Below are 20158 nucleotides of genomic sequence, written 5' to 3' on the forward strand. Positions count from 1 at the left end.
CTGAGCCAAGCCAGCTAGACTATACACATATTTTAAGAAATATTAGTTCATCTTTCTTTCTCTCTCTCTCTCTCTCTCATATATATATAACCAATCTTTCAAATGTAAAGCTATCCCTGGGAGGATGCTATAACGTAAAGTATGCTCAAACCCCCTCTGTCAAAGCCTTCCCTGTCATTCCCTCAATGAAACAGAGTTTCAATGATCTAACCAAGAAATTGAGGCACTTGTACTTTACAAGAAGAATGCAATGCCCTATGTTTTCTATGTGTTGAAGTTATCTTTTTAGAGAGAGTCATCTCCTAGTGGGAACACAGAAATTGGTTCTTTAACAAAGGTTCAGGACATAATCACATAAGATTTTTCCACAATATGATGTTTGTAGGAAATGAATGGGATGGGGCATGGGCCTGATTATAAGCAGGTTCACACAGATAAGCCAACAAACAAAAATCCAAAAAATGCACGGACACAACAACCTTATTTACGACAAGAAGCAGAACCCCACAGGGGACATTTTGACATTGTTCTCTATTTTAATTTTGATCTGCTCTAGAAAGACAGAGAACAACAATCACAGACTCATCTTCTGAAAAATTAGTTCAGAGACAGACTGATAGAATAAGCTACTAGTATTGCAAAATTTCTAAATATTGATTTTAGACAATTTCAGGCCAAAGTCTCATTTCTTAGGAAGGAGAAGATCCAATACATTTATGATTTGCGCTTAGTTTCTAGAAAGTTCAATTCCATTCCATATAAAGCAATCGAGTCTACAAAGTGCCTTTAGTAGAAAAAAAAGAAAAAGGCCAAATGGCATTGGTGCAAAATAGGAGGAAAGGACTAAATTATAAATAAGATGACAGGGAAAACTAATATGAGAATATATTAAGACCTAATATCACTGAGCTAGGACTTATAGAAGGATGGGGAATTCAGGATTAGATTTGATGAGACAATTTCAGATTGAGAATTCTCCAAATCACTTGTCTGGGTCAAACAACCTGGCTCCTGTCAAAAAGGATGTGACTTATGTGAACCAACTGTGTTAGAATCCTGGCTCTGCTATTTGCTAGTTCTGTGACCTTGAACATGTGATACAACCTAAGTTTCAGTTTCCTCATCTAAAAAATGGGGGAAATAATAGTACCTTCTTCATATGGTTCCTAAGCATATAAACATGTGAAAGCATTCATGGCAGAGCCTATGAAACAACAGTCCTCCAGAAATGTTAGTCCTTAGCACATTTCTCAGCACATTACGGCAGACACTCATGTTAGAAGCTAAAGGCTGAGGTTAAAAATAAACAAGGATCTTTAAGAGATAAGAAGCCCTTTATAAATAATGGAGAAATAGGCATGGTTTAGAGCAGTGTGAAGATTCTCTCTTCCACTTGCAGCCAACCCATTAACCCACTAACCACCTTTGGCCTATTACACAGGTGCAGATGAGGAGGAACACCCAAGGACAGAAAAAAGGGGATTTTGGGTGGGATTCCCCAAAGAGAAGAAGGGAGGAAAACCCCAAGGCTGAAGCAGCCAAGCCAAACTGTGGTTAGCCTTTAGTTGATTTAGGGTAAGAAACTCAAGTTCTCAGGAAGCACTTCCTTTGAAAGTGCTAGCCTTGTCCCAGCCAAAGGGGAATGGTCCCACCTAGGCCTAGATATTAACAGAAGCAGAGGGGACCAGCGTGATGCGATGAGCTCAGCTAAGGTTCCAGGTGACCACTGAGCAGAAGGAAAATACTTTCCAGGTGGAAAAAACTGGGAGCTACAGTGTGTGTAGTGCGCTTTCTCCCTGGGTGTTCTTAGCATAAGCATAGGGCCGTGGTCGGCAAACTGCGGCTTGCGAGCCACATGTGGCTCTTTGACCCCTTGAGTGTGGCTCTTCCACAAAATACCACGGCCTGGGCAAGTCTATTTTGAAGAAGTGGCATTAGAAGAAGTTTAAGTTTTAAAAATTTGGCTCTCAAAAGAAATTTCAATCGTTGTACTGTTGATATTTGGCTCTGTTGACTAATGAGTTTGCCGACCACTGGCATAGGGAATGACTCCCTGTAAGGAGAAGACAAGAAACTTAACAACACTCAGCTGGAATTTGGAACCAGTGGCTAGGCATAATTCAAGTTCATCTTTTAAAATGTAGGACTGGTGTGTTTTTTTTTTAAATGCCTTTATTTTTACATTGCTTGATACATACATATAAATTTATATTTCCATTTTATTTACAATCACACCCCACCATTACCACCATGCAGAACAGAAATTACATCTAGCATTCATACCTATGTAGGAGCTTAAATATTTATTTTTGTGTCTGTTTTAATCTAGTCCTTAAAAAATGATTTCTGGAACAAGTAAAAAGAGAGTTCACTTACCACCCCTAAAAATATTACACAAAAAAATTAAACTATAAGAAATTTGCTTAAATTGCTTGTGTTTATTATTTATGCATTAAAACACTTACTTAGGCTTCTTCTTGGTGACCTCACCCGTGCTTTTGTTCAAGACGCTAATCAATCGTTTAATAACAGCAGGCTCACTGACAGTCTGGTAGTGTAACAGCACCTAAAACAAAACATTGTAACCCTGGATAATTGCTTACCACAGCATCTCTGGCCTAGTACTTGCTCACATTTAATTATATTAAATGCAGCACTATTGCCTGGGGTTTTTAGGATCTCCAGTTGCCTCCTCCAAGTCTCACCATTCTAATTAGCTTGTTCCCCAACTTACTAGGGGGAAAAGGTCACGGGAGGCAGTTCAAACATCACCACCACTCACTGTGTATACTTTAGTGAATTACATAACCTTCCTTATAGGGTGAGATGAGAATTAAATAGGATCAGAGACAGTGACTGGTACAAAAAGTGTTCAACAAATGTGAACTGTTTCATCATAAAAATTAGGGAAGGGGAATCATGTGACATTAAAGCAAGAATTAATATATTCACTGTTGGATAATGAGAATAGAATATTATAGGGGAGTTTAGAATGGCTTTGAAGTCAGACAGATCCGAGTTCAAATCTTAACTCCACACTTTCCAGCTGTACAATTTGTGACAAGTCCTTTAACCACTCTTTATCCCCAACAGCCCAGCTTCAGGATTCTTATCACTGAAATGAGGAAAATCAGATGTTATTTTAAAGTAGTGCCTAGCCACTTTAAAATGGTAAACATTCAGTTAATTGATGGCCTTACATATTAGCTATTATTGTTCATGTTTTATATATAAGAAAATTTAATTTCAAAAAGGCTAAGTAACCTAATGTGGTTATGGTAACGTGTGTCAGAGACAAATTTTTGCTGAGGTCAACTGGAGTCAGAGTTAGGCTGTCCTCCATTCAAATAGTAAGGACTGAGTGTACACTATGTCTATAGCCTAGGTTAGTGGAAAAATCAAATACCCAGGAAGTGGCCAAGCTATCAAACGTTTAAGTGGTTTGTAAGTACCATGTTATGCTATTTTCCTGAAGAAACACTGACACTTTTATTCTGAAATGTCCTGGCTAAAATAGTTTGCATATTCAGAAAACAGAAGCCTGAAGATTTTCAGATAAGGTTTAAGATTCTGTACTTCATGTGGGGTTGAAAGAATTAAATTGTCTACTGTTTTATAAACTATAATCTGTTAAGTAGCACAATAAGTCAATGAGAAAAGGAAATTCCTTAAAGGAAAATTGAAGGGTTATTTCCCAAAGAAGGAGGTAAGAGTTCAGGGCACCATCAAAAGATGAATAAATAAACAAAATGTGGCATTTACATAAAATGGAATATTATTCAGCCTTAAAAATGACTGAAATTTTGATACATGCTATAATATGGATGAACCTTGAAAACATCATATGAAGTAAAATAAGCAAAGTGCAAAAGGGTAAATAGTATTTGATTCTATTTATATGAGGTACCTAGAATAGTCAAATTCAGAGACAGAAAGTGGAATAGTGATTACCAGGGGACAGGAGCAGGAAAGGGGAGTTAATGTTTAATGGGTAGGTAGTTTCAGTTTGGTATAAGGAAAAGAGTCTTGAAATGGATGGTGTTGATGAATACATAACAATGTGAATGTACTTTATGCCACTAAACACTTAAAAATGGTTAATATAAGAATAAACTGTGTTTCATATACTCACAACTGTAAACCTACTTTTGCATCACCCTGTATTTATGTAGCAATAATAAATAAGTCCCTAAATAGTAAAATTTTAACTACTTAGGAAGCCTTTTCTTGGTTAAACATTACATTTTGAAAGGTTTCTTCCCACAGGAAGTGGACAATGACAAAACGTGACTGCTTTTCTGAAACACGTTTCATCCTGCATTCGTGAATCGATACACGTGAGAGCAATCTCATTAAGCAGCACTGAAAAACTTTCAATTCAAACTTATTTTTAAGAAACTACAGTAGACAGGAAAACAGTATTACTATTCAAAGTAACTACTGACCTCTTGACCTCTGTACCTCTCCATTGGCAAAAATTATTGCTGCGTGAGTAAAAGCATGCAGAAACCAACCTCTCCAGCTTCTCCACTGGACATACTGCTTTCTAAGAATTAGTGCCATTTGTTCATAGCAATTAAGTTGTAGTTCTTTGCCTATCAATACATGCATTTTGCATATTTAAAAATTAAATATTTTCATCTATAACAGGTTGTGTTTTTTTTTGGAGAGAAGCTTCTACTCCCTTTTTTAGCTTATGGGAGAAATGGAATATAATTATAAAACGAAAATACTTAAACAGTATCTTATAAACATTTTATATGATCTAATTTACATAGGATTACAAAAAATTATCAGCAAAGCACATGACTCAAATAAAAGGGTGTAAGTATAAAATGAATTTAAATTAGCTAAATAAATGTATGTTTAACCCCTTAAGTATTATCACTAACTTAAATAAAGCTTAAAGGTCCATTAACTATTACTGTCTTACTTTTATTGCAAAGATGCATTGAATGGTGAGCTGTTTATATTTTCAAAGGGAAGCCATTTAATTCCACTGAGGAACATTTTTTTTACTGTCATGAAGAATCTGTACTATATAAGCTGATCAAGAAAAAAGAAGTCTCATGGGAAAAATGCTCATTTGTTAAGTGGCAAAAACAAGTTACCAACCTATAAACAGAGTATAGCCTGAATATCTGAAAAAAATTACACATAAGAAAAGGAATTCATGCTATGCACAAGTAGCAGTATCTTTTCTGGATAAGTAACATTATAGCATAAAATCATCCTCTTCCCACAAATGTGTATGTTTCAAATGAAGCTGGTCCATGATAACCAGCAAACCAACCTCACAGCATGCAGAGTCTCAAGGTGTTGCTTCAGAACAATTAAGTTTATTTACTCTATGGCAAGCATCTCCAGAATATACCCATAAATACCAATGGGTAGGTAGCACGTACACAGAAAAACACACCGATATGTAAAGAATATATATTTATGGATTATGCAATTATAGAACAATCTTACTAAGTTTATTTTCTTGTGTTTTTCGAAGTTTTCTCTAACAATGTATCACTTTTATAATCAGAAAAACTACAAATAAGCATATTAAAACAAAAAAACAGAAAAACCCAACTTATAATTGGTCAGGTAACCTTTAGAACACAGTGAAAAAGGATCTACCAATTTCCCTAGATGAGCTGTATTATTACCATCAGTTTGTATCCTATTGATTATGAAATATCTACTCAATGCCTCTTTGAAAAATACTCAGGCTCAAGGATCACAATACAAAGTAAAATAAAAATGATTTTCAAATTCTAATTTCCTATTTTTCTGGATTAGAGTAATAAGATGTTAGCGGGAAATAACCACAGCACTATCACTTTTAAAAAAATTATTACTTTTTAAGATAAAGTGACTTTGAATTTGTAAAAACAGTAACAAATGAACATTTTGAAACTTACAGGAAATCCTTTAGTGATAGGAATTTCAATATTAAAGATGAGGATTCGGGCTCTGAATCGAGTGCAAGCTTTAATGGGTTCTTTGGGACCACAAAATATACAGCCAACACTGTAACAAGAAAAAAGAAGAGAAGGTAGTTGGGGGACAAATAAATATACATCTAATAGGATTACCTCTACAATCATTTACTAAATAAAACAAGCAAGCAAATTAGGGTCTTTTTCTAAATATCCCTTCTGGGTCAAAGTCTGGCTTTTTACCTTACTAGAGGCCTGGTGCACAAAATTCGTGCATGGGGGTGGTGTCCTTCAGCCCAGCCTGCACCCTCTCCAATCTGAGACATCCCTCTCACAATCCAAGAGTGCTGGTTCCCAACCACTCACTTGCCTGCCTGCCTGATTGCCCCTAACCACTTCTGCCTGCCAGCCTGATCACCCCCTAACCATTCCCCTGCCAGCCTGATAGATGCCTAACTGCTCCGCTGCAGGCCTGATTGCCCCTAACTGCCCTCTCCTGCAGGCCTGGTTATCCAAACTGCCCTCTTTTGCAGCCCTGGTCCCCCCAACTGCCCTCCCCTGCAGGCCTGGTCATCCCTAACTGCCCTCCCCTGCTGGCCTGATTGCCCACAACTGCCCTCGCCACAGGCCATCTTGTGGCGGCCATCTTGTGTCCACATGGGGGCAGCCATCTTGTGTCTTGAAGTTACAGTCAATTTGCATATTACTCTTTTATTAGATAGGATATCATTTTCACACATAACAGCTTTCACTCAAAGAACAAGTACGTGAGCTGACATGTATTGATTCAATTTTAAGTAGGTTTTCTTATTATCCTTATACTTCCACAGTGCCTGGTTTTGGCCAAGTAAGATTCAGAATTAATACTCATTCTTTCATTTGAACTGGTCAAATGCAAAATGTATGTGTTTTGAGGTCCTATATCTAAAACAATGGTTGATTAAATTCATTTTCTCACTCACTTAATTTTGATGATATCCATCCCAACCAACGTAAGACTAACATGATCGCCTGCTGCTGCCCAATCGACAGGTTCATCATGCAGAGTGATTCCTGGAAATGAGTAAGAACCAAAGAATACAATGAAACACCTCAATATTGAACCATAACAACCAAGAGAATTTGGCTGATTTGTGCCTCATCAGTCACTACTCATCATTTTCAATATGAATGGATCGAGAGTGAGAAGAGTAACTGTGAATACTGAGGAAGACGCACTTCCTCTACACTTGACTCCTCTGACAAACCACCCTAAACATTAAGTGACTTGTATTTGTCCATAAAAGGCTGATTTCTGCTTTTTTAATCGAGAATTTTAAACTCATTTACACAACTGAGTATATTAATTAAACAGGCCCCATTCAAATATTTGTTATATTAATGGATGTAGGTATAACAATACAGCTCCAATTACTTTTAATAATATAAAAAATGGGACTGGGGAAGCTGTCTAGTCTTCAGTTTTACATCGAATTGGACAACCACCTAAACCAACGCCAGTGTTCTCCGAGGAGCCCATGGGCATCACTGCTCAGTCAGACGTGCTCTTAGCAGACCCTTTCACTAACTCCTGTCTCAAAAGAATGGCTGCCCAGAGACAAAGAGATGCACAGTGATAACTGGTTATATAAAAAGAGATTAATAGTGTAAAAATTTTAATTTAAAAATGATCCCAGGTGCTGCCACATACCTCTATTACCTAGGGATTAGCCTGGAGAACAACTGCAAGGGCAATCCTCTGCTGCCTTATTCAAAGACTTAAAAGGAATATCATATTTTATGATTCCATGGGTTAAGTTTATGGGGTAAGCTCCTTTCCACTGGAACTTTAGTCTTGTGATGAAGACAGTATGAAGGGCAACAACTGTCGATTAGTTCTTAAATGACATGTTTTTAGTAAATTATAATTTACCCTCATATTTCTGAAAATACTTATTTTTCCTATGTAGCATACACTTACGCAAGTTTCTTTAAGACTTTTTGAAAATTCGAGAACTTTAAGGGCTCTGAAACAACCTACACTTTTATTCAAAATTTCAATTATGTGCACATCTGAATTACTCTGAGAAGAGAGCCATAATTTTCATCAAGGTATCAAAGAGGTCCTTGACTCTAAAGTTGTTGACAATTCTGATATTAAGGAATATTTGCTAAATTTTCAACTAATTAAATTTAGTTTTTAAATGTAGATTTTAAATGACCATGATTTTGCTATGAAATGTGACACTGAAGACAGGAGCTAGCTACTTAACATTCACTAGAGATTGCCTTAATTTAAGATCGAAGGGCATTCATACCAGAAGTTCAATTAACAACAAAAAAATCTGCAGATAATATATAATCTAATTTTCTGCCCCAAACATGTTACACTGTCCTATATATGATATCTATCTTCTTGAAGACCTTCTTCACTGGACAGACATTACACACAAAAAGTTCTTTTTCAACACTCCATGCACTTGATAATGTTAATAAGGTAAAAATGTAATTAAGAATTTCCACTTGTTGGTTGCAGATTTAGTCACTTCTCTCTTTTAGGACACAGCTGGTTAATGAGCCACAGTAGCACCTAAAGTGTTCTGATAGAAGTGTGCATTAAACAACCAAATAAATGAAGCAAAGCACAGGGTTAGAAATTGAGAACGGAGAGCCTCCATGCTGGGGTAGAAGCACAGCTCTCAGGAGAGGGTGTTATACTCTCCAGGGGCTTCTGATATGGTGTCTCTTTAAGACCACTGGATTAAAGACAAATGGGTAGAGTTTTTCTGGAAGGGAAGTGACAGGAAGGAGTAAGGTGCAGAATGTGGGACTTTCAGAAGTGACCAATTGTCACAAAGTAATCAATCTGTAAGGTCCATGGATAATTTTAAAAACATGGTTTTAATTAATGTCTACTAGTTATTAAAAAAACAACACTTCCTATTCTCAAAAAAGCTTGTTAACATAAATCAGTATTTCAAAACTATTATAGCTCTTGATCATTTTTAAAAACAAGAGATTTGAACCTGCAAGTTTTTTAAAAAATGTATATATATTATTGTTTATCTAAACAGAATTTTCATGATCCCTAAGCAAGTCGAAAGAAAAAAGTAAAATGGAAATAATTTTATCTTTCATCCCCTTATTCATCTTTAAATGTAGGTTAAACACTATTACTTAGACACATATTCATTAATTTCTTATAATCATTAAGAAATTAGCTTTTAAAGTAATAAGCAAATTAAATTTTTTAAATGTACATTCAAATTTATAAACAACTCTGGATATAAATTATAAACAAGATTAACAGAAGAAGAACTGAAATTTCAAAAAATTTTAACACTCACAGTAGATTACACTTTAGTTTAAAATTGTTATAAATACTATTACTTTATAGTATAAACAGATCTTCATTTTTAAGTTGAAGTCCGAGGCTTAGTTGAAAGATTTAATCTTAAGGTAAGTATAACATTATACACTTTGAAGCAGAATTTAGAAAAGAATAACATGTACACATGTAAGATCAAATGATTAAAAGATGAGAACAGTCATCAGCCATTATGAAAGGTCATATATTAGATTATGTACAAAAGCAATAATTGGTGTACTTTAAACTAGCTCATAATTAATTTCTCTTTTCAACATCAGGATTCTCTACATTTACATCTTATTTTCTTAGGTCTTCCTATAATTTTTTTTGGTAGGGTATAAACATGATCAAAGCTGTTACCATATAGTGATTTTGAAATACACATTTCAAAACAACAGACTGCAGCAGTCTGCTTTGCCACTGACTGTTTAGTGCCCGGTTAGGTTGGACTTAATTTCTGCTACTGAATACTATTTTAAATGTATCTGTCAGGTGTCTCTACATCTGGTTAAATCCTAAACAGACTTCTCACATCAGCGTAAAAAAAAAAAATGCTACCACAGTTAGAATGCTATAGGTACATATATACACACACAGTCACAACAGAAAAAAATCGTTTAATGTTTTCACATTTTTATCTTCAACAGTTAGTATCATTTTGACAGTCAGTTACAATTTCAGTAAGAGGTTATTTACTCTGGAGTAAATTATTGCACTACTTTTTAAAATGTGCTGTCTCAACGTAAGGGTTATTTAGCAGAAGAATTTTGCAGAGGAATACCTTTTGCAGTACAGGTTTCATTAGGAGGCATTGCTAGTAGTCGGTCACCAGTTTGGATATAACCAGCCTCAATTTTCCCAGTTACACAAAATCCAGATCCTTGATCTGCAAAACATACCCAAAGCTTATAATGATTCACATAGCAATGTTATCTGATGATTAATGCTATTAGCTCTATTTGGTTCTCTAGCAGTTATATACAAAACTGTAGTTCAATGAACATCAATGTTAATCTCAGAATTTTTAACATCTACTAATACGGCATATCGCATTCTACTCTTGATTTTCTTACAAATAAAAATACATATTATAAAAAGTGGAAATTCATTTCTTCTTCAAATATATATTGAATGTTTACTAAGTACCAGGCACTCTGGGGATAAAGAGATAAAAATATAATCGCCTACCCATAAGAAGTTTACACCAATGAAGAGAAAGACAAAAACAATTACATTGTCCAGAGACAAATGTTATTTATAATGAACACTTAGAAACAGAAGAAGGTACATAGAAGAATCCATGTTGAGGGGGAACAAGTACAGTTTGGCTGGGCACTTAGAAGGAGAAGGGACAGGAGATCACCAGGTAGCTTGTGTGTATGGGTAGGGGAAGCAGGAAAACACTGCTGACCCAGAAAACTTCATATGCAAAGGTGCAGAGTTATAACCGCATGTGGGATGTGCTAAGACCCAGTGTCATCTATATGGAATTTACAAGGACCACATGAAATAATGAAGTGTCTACAAGACATACATGTGGAGAAGATGCATTCCAGGGGGCACCAATCACACCAAATTCCATAAGAATGGAGCCGTGGAAGCACATTCCCTATGGGGATGTCCAGAAGCAGGTAGTACATTTACCTAGAGAATGTGAACAGATGGGTTGGAGATACAGATCTGGGAAGCATCAAGACACTGGAGGTAGATGAACTCATGCATGTCTGTACAAGAGGAGCATGCAGAGTAAGAGGACTGAAACAACAGAACACTAGTTAAAAGACAGAGGCAGAGGAGCACAGAGAAGATATAGAGAGGTCAAAGACATAGAAATGAGAGCAGGAGAAAGTGGGTCACAGAAACCAAGGGAGAAAAGTTTTACGGCAAATGTGACTACTGGTCTCAGAAGTAACACCAAATTCAAGTAAGGTGGAAGTAAGCAACCAAGCAATCATTTGGTAACCTCAGTGGGAACATACTGGGGAGGGCAGTGTAGTCAGAAGCCAAGAAGTAGCCAGAAGACAGAATAGGAGATGAAAAAATAGAGTCACAAACATTGCTAATCAAAAAAGAAATTTAAGCTCCTCTAGTATTTTAAATAGATAACAGTAATTTGGAAAGCATTACCATATATACTCTTCTACTACCAGAATGCTAGAAGCTAATAACAATAATAAATTTCAGCTTTTTAACCAGTTAACTGCCACGATATTTTGAATTTAATTAAAAAAGGTTCACTGCTTGCGCCGATACTTGTGGCATACAAACGGTTAAAATGATTTTTGTGAGACACCTTCATTCATTCATTATTAAACATTTATTAAGCATGTATTAGGTGCCAGGCACTGAGCCTGGTCCTGCAGATGCAGATAGAGAACAGACAGTCCTTGCCCTCAGGGAGTTCGCAATCTAAGTGAAATAGACAGCACTCAGACACTTATACTACTGCATGAGAAATGCAATGACAGAGGATACAGAGAACACAGAGAAACACCTCAGAGGATGTGTTTGGTGAACTCGCCAGTCATCAATTTACTGCTTCTCAGTTCCAAATCCACTCTTTACTGCCTGCTCTGTGAATAATGGAGATATGGGGGACAAGTGACATTTTTACTGTATTGACTTTTTAAATACATAAATATGTTACATCCTTCTGTTTACTGAGATTGTTTATTCCATTTCCATGTTATATATTTCTATACTAGAGGCCTGGTGCACAAAATTCTTGCACTTGGCAGGGGGGTTGGGTGGGGGTAGTTCTCAGCCCGGCCTGTGCCCTCTCGCAGTCTGGGAGCCCTCGGGGGGATGTCCGACTGACGGCAGTCGGACATCCTTAGCGCTGCCGCTAGCTGTGAGCCCAGCTTCTGGCTGAGCGGCGCTCCCCCCATGAGAGGTCACTGACCACCCGGGGGCAGCTCCTGTGTTAGTGTCTGCCCCTTGGTGGTCAGTGCGCATCATAGCAACTGGTGGTTCTGCTATCGGGCCGAAACCAGCTCTCCGACATCCCCCGAGGGGTCCCGGATTGCGAGAGGGTGCAGGTCAGACCAAAGGACCCCAATGGTGCATGATCAGGGCCAGGGAGGAATGCGGGAGGTTGGCCAGCCAGGGAGGGACTGCGAGAGGGCTCCAGGGTGTATCCGGCCCGTCTTGCTCAGTCCTAATTGGCCAGACCCTAGCAGCAAGCTAACCTACCAGTAAGAGCATCTGCCCCCTGGTGGTCAGTGCACATCATAGTGACTGGTCGACCGGTCAAGTGTCTGCCCCCTGGTGGTCAGTGCATGTCATAGTGAGCGGTTGAGCGGTCTTAGCATATCATTAGCTTATTACACTTTGATTGGTTGAATGGCCAACTGGATGACCGAACACTTAGCATATTAGGTTTTTATTACATAGGATAGGGTCTTACACTCATTAAGTGAGGTGTATTCTTAGGTATTTAATACACCACCTCCTCCAGCAATGTCTGTACCCTTCTGGTTTGGGTACCTTCCCTCAGCCCTAGGGTACCACATAGGTTCCTTATCTACACTAATGAAAGAGAAATATGCAAACTGACCGTCACTTTACGACACCCACCAGCCAATCAGGAGTGAGTATGCAAATTAATCCAACAAAGATGGTGGGTTACTTTGCATACGCAGGCGCCAAGCAGCCAGAGGCGTGGCAGCTGCTTGTGCGCGTGCTGGCACCAAGTGGCCTGGGTCCCAGGGACAGGCTTCCTCGGGAACCAGGCCACTCTGAACCACTAGGCCTGCACTCTAAGCCTATAGACCCAGGCCTACACAAGCAGGACGTCCTCGGGAGCCAGGCCACTCTGAGCCTGTAGGCCCGCGCATAGGCCTTGAGCGGCCGGGGTCCCAGAACGCCTCCGGCCACTCCGGGCCTATGCTCGCAGACGCCGAGCAGCCGGGGGCGGGGCAGGAACGTCCCCGGAACCCAGGCACTCTGAGCCAACGCACGCACAAGCGGCCAGGGGCAGGGCAGGAACATCCCCCGCAGCAAGCCAACAGCAGACTGCAGGGGAGCAGACAGTTGGGCCCTGCTTGCCCCTAGCCGTGGCAGCAAGGGGCAAGCAGTCCCCTGCAGTGAGCGAGCAGACAGCAGGGCCCTGCTTGCCCCTGCGGTAGTGAGCCAGAGAGCAGACAGCAGGGCCCTGCTTGCCCCTGGCTCTGGCGGTGAAGGGCAAGCAGGCCCCACAGAGAGCAGATACCAGGGCCTGCGGTGACATCAAGCAGAGAGCAGAGAACCACGGGGAACAGGCCTAAGCCATCAGCAGGACTTCCCTTGAGGGCTCCCAGATTGGAGAGGGTGCAGGTCGGGCTGAGGGACCTCCCATGCACAAATTTTGTGCACCTGGCCCCTAGTATCTTATATCACTCTTTTATCACATTAACAATCCTTTATATTGAACTTCTCATTTTACCTATGTGTAGTAGGTATCTCCTGATTGCATCCAGACTCCTACAGATAGATAGGAAATGAATAGAGAGAAGAACAAACCATGGGTAGGCATTGTGGCAACAGGGACCCGCCAATGTGGTTAAGAAAAAGTGAACAATCCAGTTTGGTAGAAGAATATAGAAACTAAGGGGATCTACTATGAGAAAAAACTATGAGGCTAGAAAGATAAAGGATAAAGTATTTTCATACCTGAAAAATAAATGAGTCGGGGAAATAGTGAGTAAACTGAAGATTTTTCTGGGCAGGGGAGTTAAGAAACTAGTACTGTGCCCTTTAAATTTGGCAGTGATCCTCACATTGGCATAAAGAAGAGAGAATCTGAAAGACAATATAATAATTTTGTCCAAGAAAAGAGGTCAGGAGATAACAGAAAGGCAGGGGTCATACTGCAACAGTACTGCAGAGGTAGCAGTACTGCAGAGGTAGCACTTACCTTTGAAAACATCAGATACACATAATCTAAAAGGCTTATCAATAGATCGTTGAGGAGGCTTGAAGGAATCTGAAAAAAATGGCAAAAAAGCTAGGTTTAATTTAAAAGTAATTTTTGACTCACGTCCAAAGAGCCCAATAAAGCCCCATCTCTCTTAGAAAATAATTATTTTTTTATAAATATAAAAATTAATAGCAAATTGACTGTCATTCATATAATACTTTGTAGTTTATAAAATGTTTTCACACATATTAAATCATTTAATGTCAACAACAGTCTGTGAGGTGGGTAGGGTAGGTATTAGCCTCATTAATTCAATAAGGAAAAGTGATATTAGTTTAAATATTGCATGTTACTTCAAATCTGGTAACGTAGCTCCTCTAAATACAAATCCTATGCTTTTGCACACACAACACTGTCTACCATAAAGAACTCTAAACAATAATTAATAGCAAATGTATAATGCATCAAATTAGTAAGGCAATATTCTTACCAATTTGTTCTAGTAAACATAGTCCTTTATACCATTTTGTAAGTTCATTCGACTGGGATCTAGTGATTAGATTTTCACCACTGAGACCACTTGTAGGGATAAAAGCAACATCGCTTTCCTATTAAAAAAGATTGGATATATGAAACTTAATACAACATTGTTTCTAAAAAGTTAAAAGGTTCACCATTACCATAATTGCACCAAGTTGGCAAAAGCAACAACAATGTACTTTTTAAAAAAGTAATAGAAATCATAGTACTACAATCCTGATCTCATCCAACATTTTCAACTTTTTTGATTTTGTGGGAAATTTACAAATATGTTTCAAAACATGCCAAGCATTTTACCTAGTAACATAGGCATATTTCACATTTTAGCTGGAAAAATTCCTCTCTACTGCTTTCCACTTTTCTCTGTGATTGCCCTAAACCATACACCTAATTGAATAGGTGGGAAAAAAGTATTTTATTTGTATTAAGTCCAAGCCAATTTACAAAATATATGCAATTTAACGTGAAATAATCCAAAGAACTAAGGTATAATATATACATGAAACTGGGGAAAATAAAAACAAAAAGAATTCATGACATTTAACAAGAACACCAACATATTTGTTTTTTCTCTCATAATAATAAAATGAGACTTAAGGAAAGTAACTACATAAATAAATTTAAAATTACCTTACCTTAAAACCTGCTTGCTTAAGAAAGTGCCCAAGTTTTCCAGTAATCTCTTGAAATCTTTCTTGTTGCCAATTAACCTGATAAAGATCCAATTTAGGTTTAAGACTATGATTTAGACACAGGCTATATATAAAATTTAAATTTATACAATAAAATGTAAATAATCAAGACTATAAGATAAACATAAAATCTATTAAATACAAAATCCTTTAGCCAGTAAATCTATAGATGTAAGTGGCGGACCTTTTTTAACTGAATTCAAAATATCATGGCAGTTAACTGGTTAAAATTAAAATTCAGAATATAGGATCTAACTATTAATATGATCTAAAAGTAACTTCTACAACAGAAATCCTAGAAACAAACTCTAATACACACAGACATTTTTGTATATGTTAAAAGTGATTTCAAATCTGGGGAGCAAAATGGATAATTTATTAAATTGTGCTTGGACCAACTGATGAAATATAATACAAAGCCAAATAGACTAAAAATGTATATGTAATATGAACTCTAGATAGCATTATGCATACTGTATTATTTAGAGGTAAGGGTAGCAATGTCTGTAACTTACTTGGAAATTCATATCAAAATGAAATGCATTAAGATAGGTACAGGGGAAGATAAGACAAAAATGTGATCAAGCAAGTAGTAGAATCTTTAGTAGTGGGTATAATATAGGTGTTTACTTTAAAATTCTTTCAACTTTTGTTTACATTTGAAATTTTTCATACTAAAATACTGGAAAAAGATAAAAGGTATATGTGATAATGATATCACAGAAGAACTATGTAAAAAAATGTAGGTGAATATGTATCTGATTCCAGAGTAAGAAAATACTTAAAAGGAAATATTTATAAATTTGAATATATGTCAAAAGCATACCACAAATAAAATGAGAAGTAAAATAATAAATTGGTAAAAATATCTAAGACAAAGATAAAAGATTAATATCTTTAATAAGTAATGCTTATAAATTGATAAGAAAAAAATTCAAAAATGAGCAAATTTATAATTCCAAAAGAAAAAATATAAATGGTCAATAAATATACAAAGTATATTTACATATCATTGTAAATACTAAAAAAGCAAGTTAGGAAAAGAAATATCATGTTTTATTTATCAAATTGGAAAACAATCCTTTAAAATCAGCAATGTTGATAAAATGTGGGTAAATAACTGCCATAAGTATCAAGAGAAAGCAACTAGAACTTCTCTCAAAGGTGTTTTAATCATGTCCAGTGAGTCTTAAAATTTATATGCTCTTAAGCCAGAAATTTCCACAGAATAAACTATTTCTAAACACACACGAATACACACAAAACTAGAAATATTCATAAGTGTGGGACTGTTTGAATAAATTGTATCTTTAAAATAAACTAGAATAAAGTTATAAAAACAATCTCTTTATATAAAACTTATTATTACTTGGAAACATGCACAAAACTATTGTCAACTTTTTGAAAAGGCAGATAATAAAAAATATTATTTATACTAAAATAAATGTGTATTATTTTACAACTGAAAACAAATTTAAGGTATTTTAATTTTGAAAATAAGAAGACATCTTTTTGCTTAAAATTACTAATTAACCATTTATTTAATATCAGAATCATTAATTTCTTTTTTCAGATACGGCAACTGGACTTTTAAAATACACTAGTCACATCTAAGGTCCTCAATATGGCAGAATAACATCTTAATTAGTATCTAAAACCCTCATAAATCCTTTACATACCTGATCCATTTTATTGACTGCAACTGCAAGCTGTGTTACTCCAAGAGAACGAACCAAGAGGCCATGTTCTCGCGTTTGTCCCCCAGTCTCAAATCCAGCTTCAAACTCTCCCCTGCTGGCATCTACAACTAAGACAGCTACATCTGCCTAGGGAAGAAAAAACAATCAAAACTAGAAATAATGTCACAATTTTAATTCAAAGGGAAGATTTTTCAGCTAATTGTGTATTGGTCAGATCTGAAAGGCAGATTCTAACCTGACACCAAACAACAAAGCAAATACAACAAAAGAATTACACAGATGATTTACAATTTTTCAATTAAAAGAGTACCAGCATGCAGCAGGGGAAAAATGATAAAGAAAAAAGAATTCTCATATTTGATTATATTACTAGAGGCTCGGTGCACAAAAATTCGTGCGGAGGGGGGGGGGGGGGGAGGGTCCCTCAACCCAGCCTGCCCCCTCTCACAGTCTGGGAGCCCTAGGGGATGTCCTACTGATGGCTTAGGCCCGCTCCCCATGGGAGCGGACCTAAGCCACAGTCTGGCCTCCCTCTGAGGGAGGCTACCGGGCGATCAGGGGGAAGGCACTGCCCCCATCACCCCGCTGCTGCTGCCAGCCACCGAGGCTGCTGGCCCTCAGCCCTTTCTTCTTAGCACTGGCCCTGCCCCCTGCCCACTGGTGGGGCGGGTAATCTGGGGCCAGGCTAGCTGGGGGAGGGGCTGTGAGAGGTTGAGGCACCGCAGCTGCACACCGTCCAGTCTCTGCGGAGGCTCTGGAACCATGGCGCCGCCACCTTTCCCAGCGCTGCATCTGCTGAAGGAGGGGCCACAGCACGGGTGGGACCGGACCAGGCCCGCCACGTCGCTGCCTCTCCTACGCCGCAGCTGCCCTCGGCCTTTCGCAGGCCTTTTGCAGCCGTGGTGGCTGCCCTTGACCTTTCACAGCTGCAGGCAGCCACTTCAGCTTTGTCCAGAAGGATGTCCAGAATATATCTGGTCTAATTAGCATATTGCCCTTTTATTAGTATAGATTAGAATATCAGGGTAAAGGAGGAAAAACAGAAACAAAATTAAAACAGAAGTCACACTTTTGTCAGGTGACACGGGCAAATTTTTGAACTCTCCATATTTTCCAATAATCACCTGTTATAAAAGAAATTAATGTCCTATATGTGCAGTGTTATATGTAAGTTTACAAACTATTTTTTAATCCTATAAAGAATGTAAAGAGCCCTAACAGTTTGGCTCAGTGGATAGAGCATCGGCCTGCGGACTCAAGGGTCCCAGGTTCGATTCCGGTCAAGGGCATATACCTTGGTTGCAAGCACATACCCAGTAGGGAGTGTGCAGGAGGCAGCTGATCGATGTTTCTCTCTCATCGATGTTTCTAACTCTCTATCCATCTCCCTTCCTCTCTGTAAAAAAATCAATAAAATATATTTAAAAAAAAAAAATGTAAAGAAACCATAGGGGGAAAACTCCCAAGCTTCATTATTTCTGCATAAATTCACTCTGGATATATAGGACTTGAATATATACGACTTGCAAAAAGGCAGATGTTGAAATCATCACTCCAACTTAATAAATGAAATGTATATCTCATCAAGCATTTTTACCATTATCCTCTACCTAATAAAAGAGTAACATGCTAATTGACCGTACCTTCGCGACGAACATACCTTTGTGACACCCACCAGCCAATCAGGAGTATGCAAATTAACCCAACAAAGATGGCAGGTTAATTTGCATACGCAGGCGCCGAGCAGCCGAGGGCGGGGCGGGACGCTTACGTCGTCACCATTCTGCACCACCCCAGCCGCTCTGGGCCTCTGGGCAGCGTGGGAAGGTGGAAAGGTGGCTCTGGGCCGGAGCAGAAAGGTGGCTCTGGCCAGAGCGAAGATGGTGCTGGCAGCCAGGGGAAGGAAGGCCCATTCTTGCACGAATCTTCGTGCATCGGGCCTCTAGTTTTTACTATAAAGAAATTCATAGCTTTTACAAGTTTGTTTCTTTGTAATGAATTAGAAAAAGTTTTATAAAGTACTGATAAAGAGATCATGAAAAATATTTCTCTATTTTTTCTAACTTTTTAAAATTTAAAATTTTAAACGTTATAACCTAGAATTATAACCTCAGCATCAGGAAATTTTATATACATGTAGTGCACTATCATTAAGGAAATATCTGGTACCTGGGCCGCTCCCGTAATCATATTTGGAATGAAATCCTTATGGCCTGGAGCATCCATTAATGTTATAACTTTGGTTGTGGTCTCAAACTTTGTCATACCAACATCCATTGTTACTCCCCTTAAAGAAAACATAAAATGGTTAGAATGCACTATATAAATAATCAGTGTAATGGATTAAATTATTTCATAATATAAGTTAAATTACAGTCTAAATTCTTAAGTAATAATGGGATTTTATTATATAGCTTATTAATTTGAGAAATTAAGCTACCAATTTGGGCTAGAATTTCTGCTGTGACAGAATTACACCCATAGAACTTTAAAATAAAGTCTGGATGCAGCAAAGATTTTTTTTTTTCTTTCTTTTGGTAAGCAATGTAGATTGGAAACAAAGGAGGATATGTGGAGAAATCTCCAAAAAAGAGAACAGTAAAATGAAGAATGACGACTATCAGGGGGTAGTTTTCCTCTCCTTCTTATGTGTATGCTTCACTAATTATAGAAACAAACTTAGGAAACTTTCATCTGTAAGACCAGTCAGTATGTTACACATTAGAAAACAGGAGATATCAAAGGAGAGGCCCCATTTTTTAAAAATTGAGAAAGATGAAGAGTAGTTTGTTTCACATCCCATTTCATCCTTCTTAAAGACCAAATACAGTGCCTCTTGATAGCCACACAAATGCAGATTCAGGTTATAAGAAAGCCCAGGGAGGGTCTGCAAAGGAACTAAGTCATTCTAGACTTTAGGAATTTAGAAGAGAAATCAGGTGGGCAATGAACTAGGTAATTACCCATCTGTTCTGCCCAGGATAATCCAGAGTGATGAATAAGCACTCCCTTTTACTATCTAGTATCCCAACAACTATAATGATATATTA

General features: G+C 37.7%; 1 protein-coding gene across 2 annotated transcripts in view; it reads right to left on the reverse strand.

Annotated features, from left to right (window-relative positions):
* Nucleotides 1-20158, reverse strand: part of HBS1L (HBS1 like translational GTPase) — a 77021-nt gene that overhangs the window by 2370 nt on the left and 54493 nt on the right. For both annotated transcript variants that reach the window (XM_079780336.1, XM_079780338.1), the window contains 9 exons: nt 19278-19395; nt 17088-17234; nt 15352-15426; nt 14667-14784; nt 14174-14242; nt 10061-10165; nt 6893-6983; nt 5913-6021; nt 2466-2566 (listed from right to left, as the gene is read on the reverse strand). In XM_079780336.1, the coding sequence (XP_079636462.1) occupies nt 2466-2566; nt 5913-6021; nt 6893-6983; nt 10061-10165; nt 14174-14242; nt 14667-14784; nt 15352-15426; nt 17088-17234; nt 19278-19395 (933 nt within the window). The remainder of the gene's footprint in view (nt 1-2465; nt 2567-5912; nt 6022-6892; nt 6984-10060; nt 10166-14173; nt 14243-14666; nt 14785-15351; nt 15427-17087; nt 17235-19277; nt 19396-20158) is intronic.

This window comes from Cnephaeus nilssonii (genome assembly GCF_951640355.1).
Source record: "Cnephaeus nilssonii genome assembly, chromosome: 9".
Classification (NCBI taxonomy): domain Eukaryota; kingdom Metazoa; phylum Chordata; class Mammalia; order Chiroptera; family Vespertilionidae; genus Cnephaeus; species Cnephaeus nilssonii.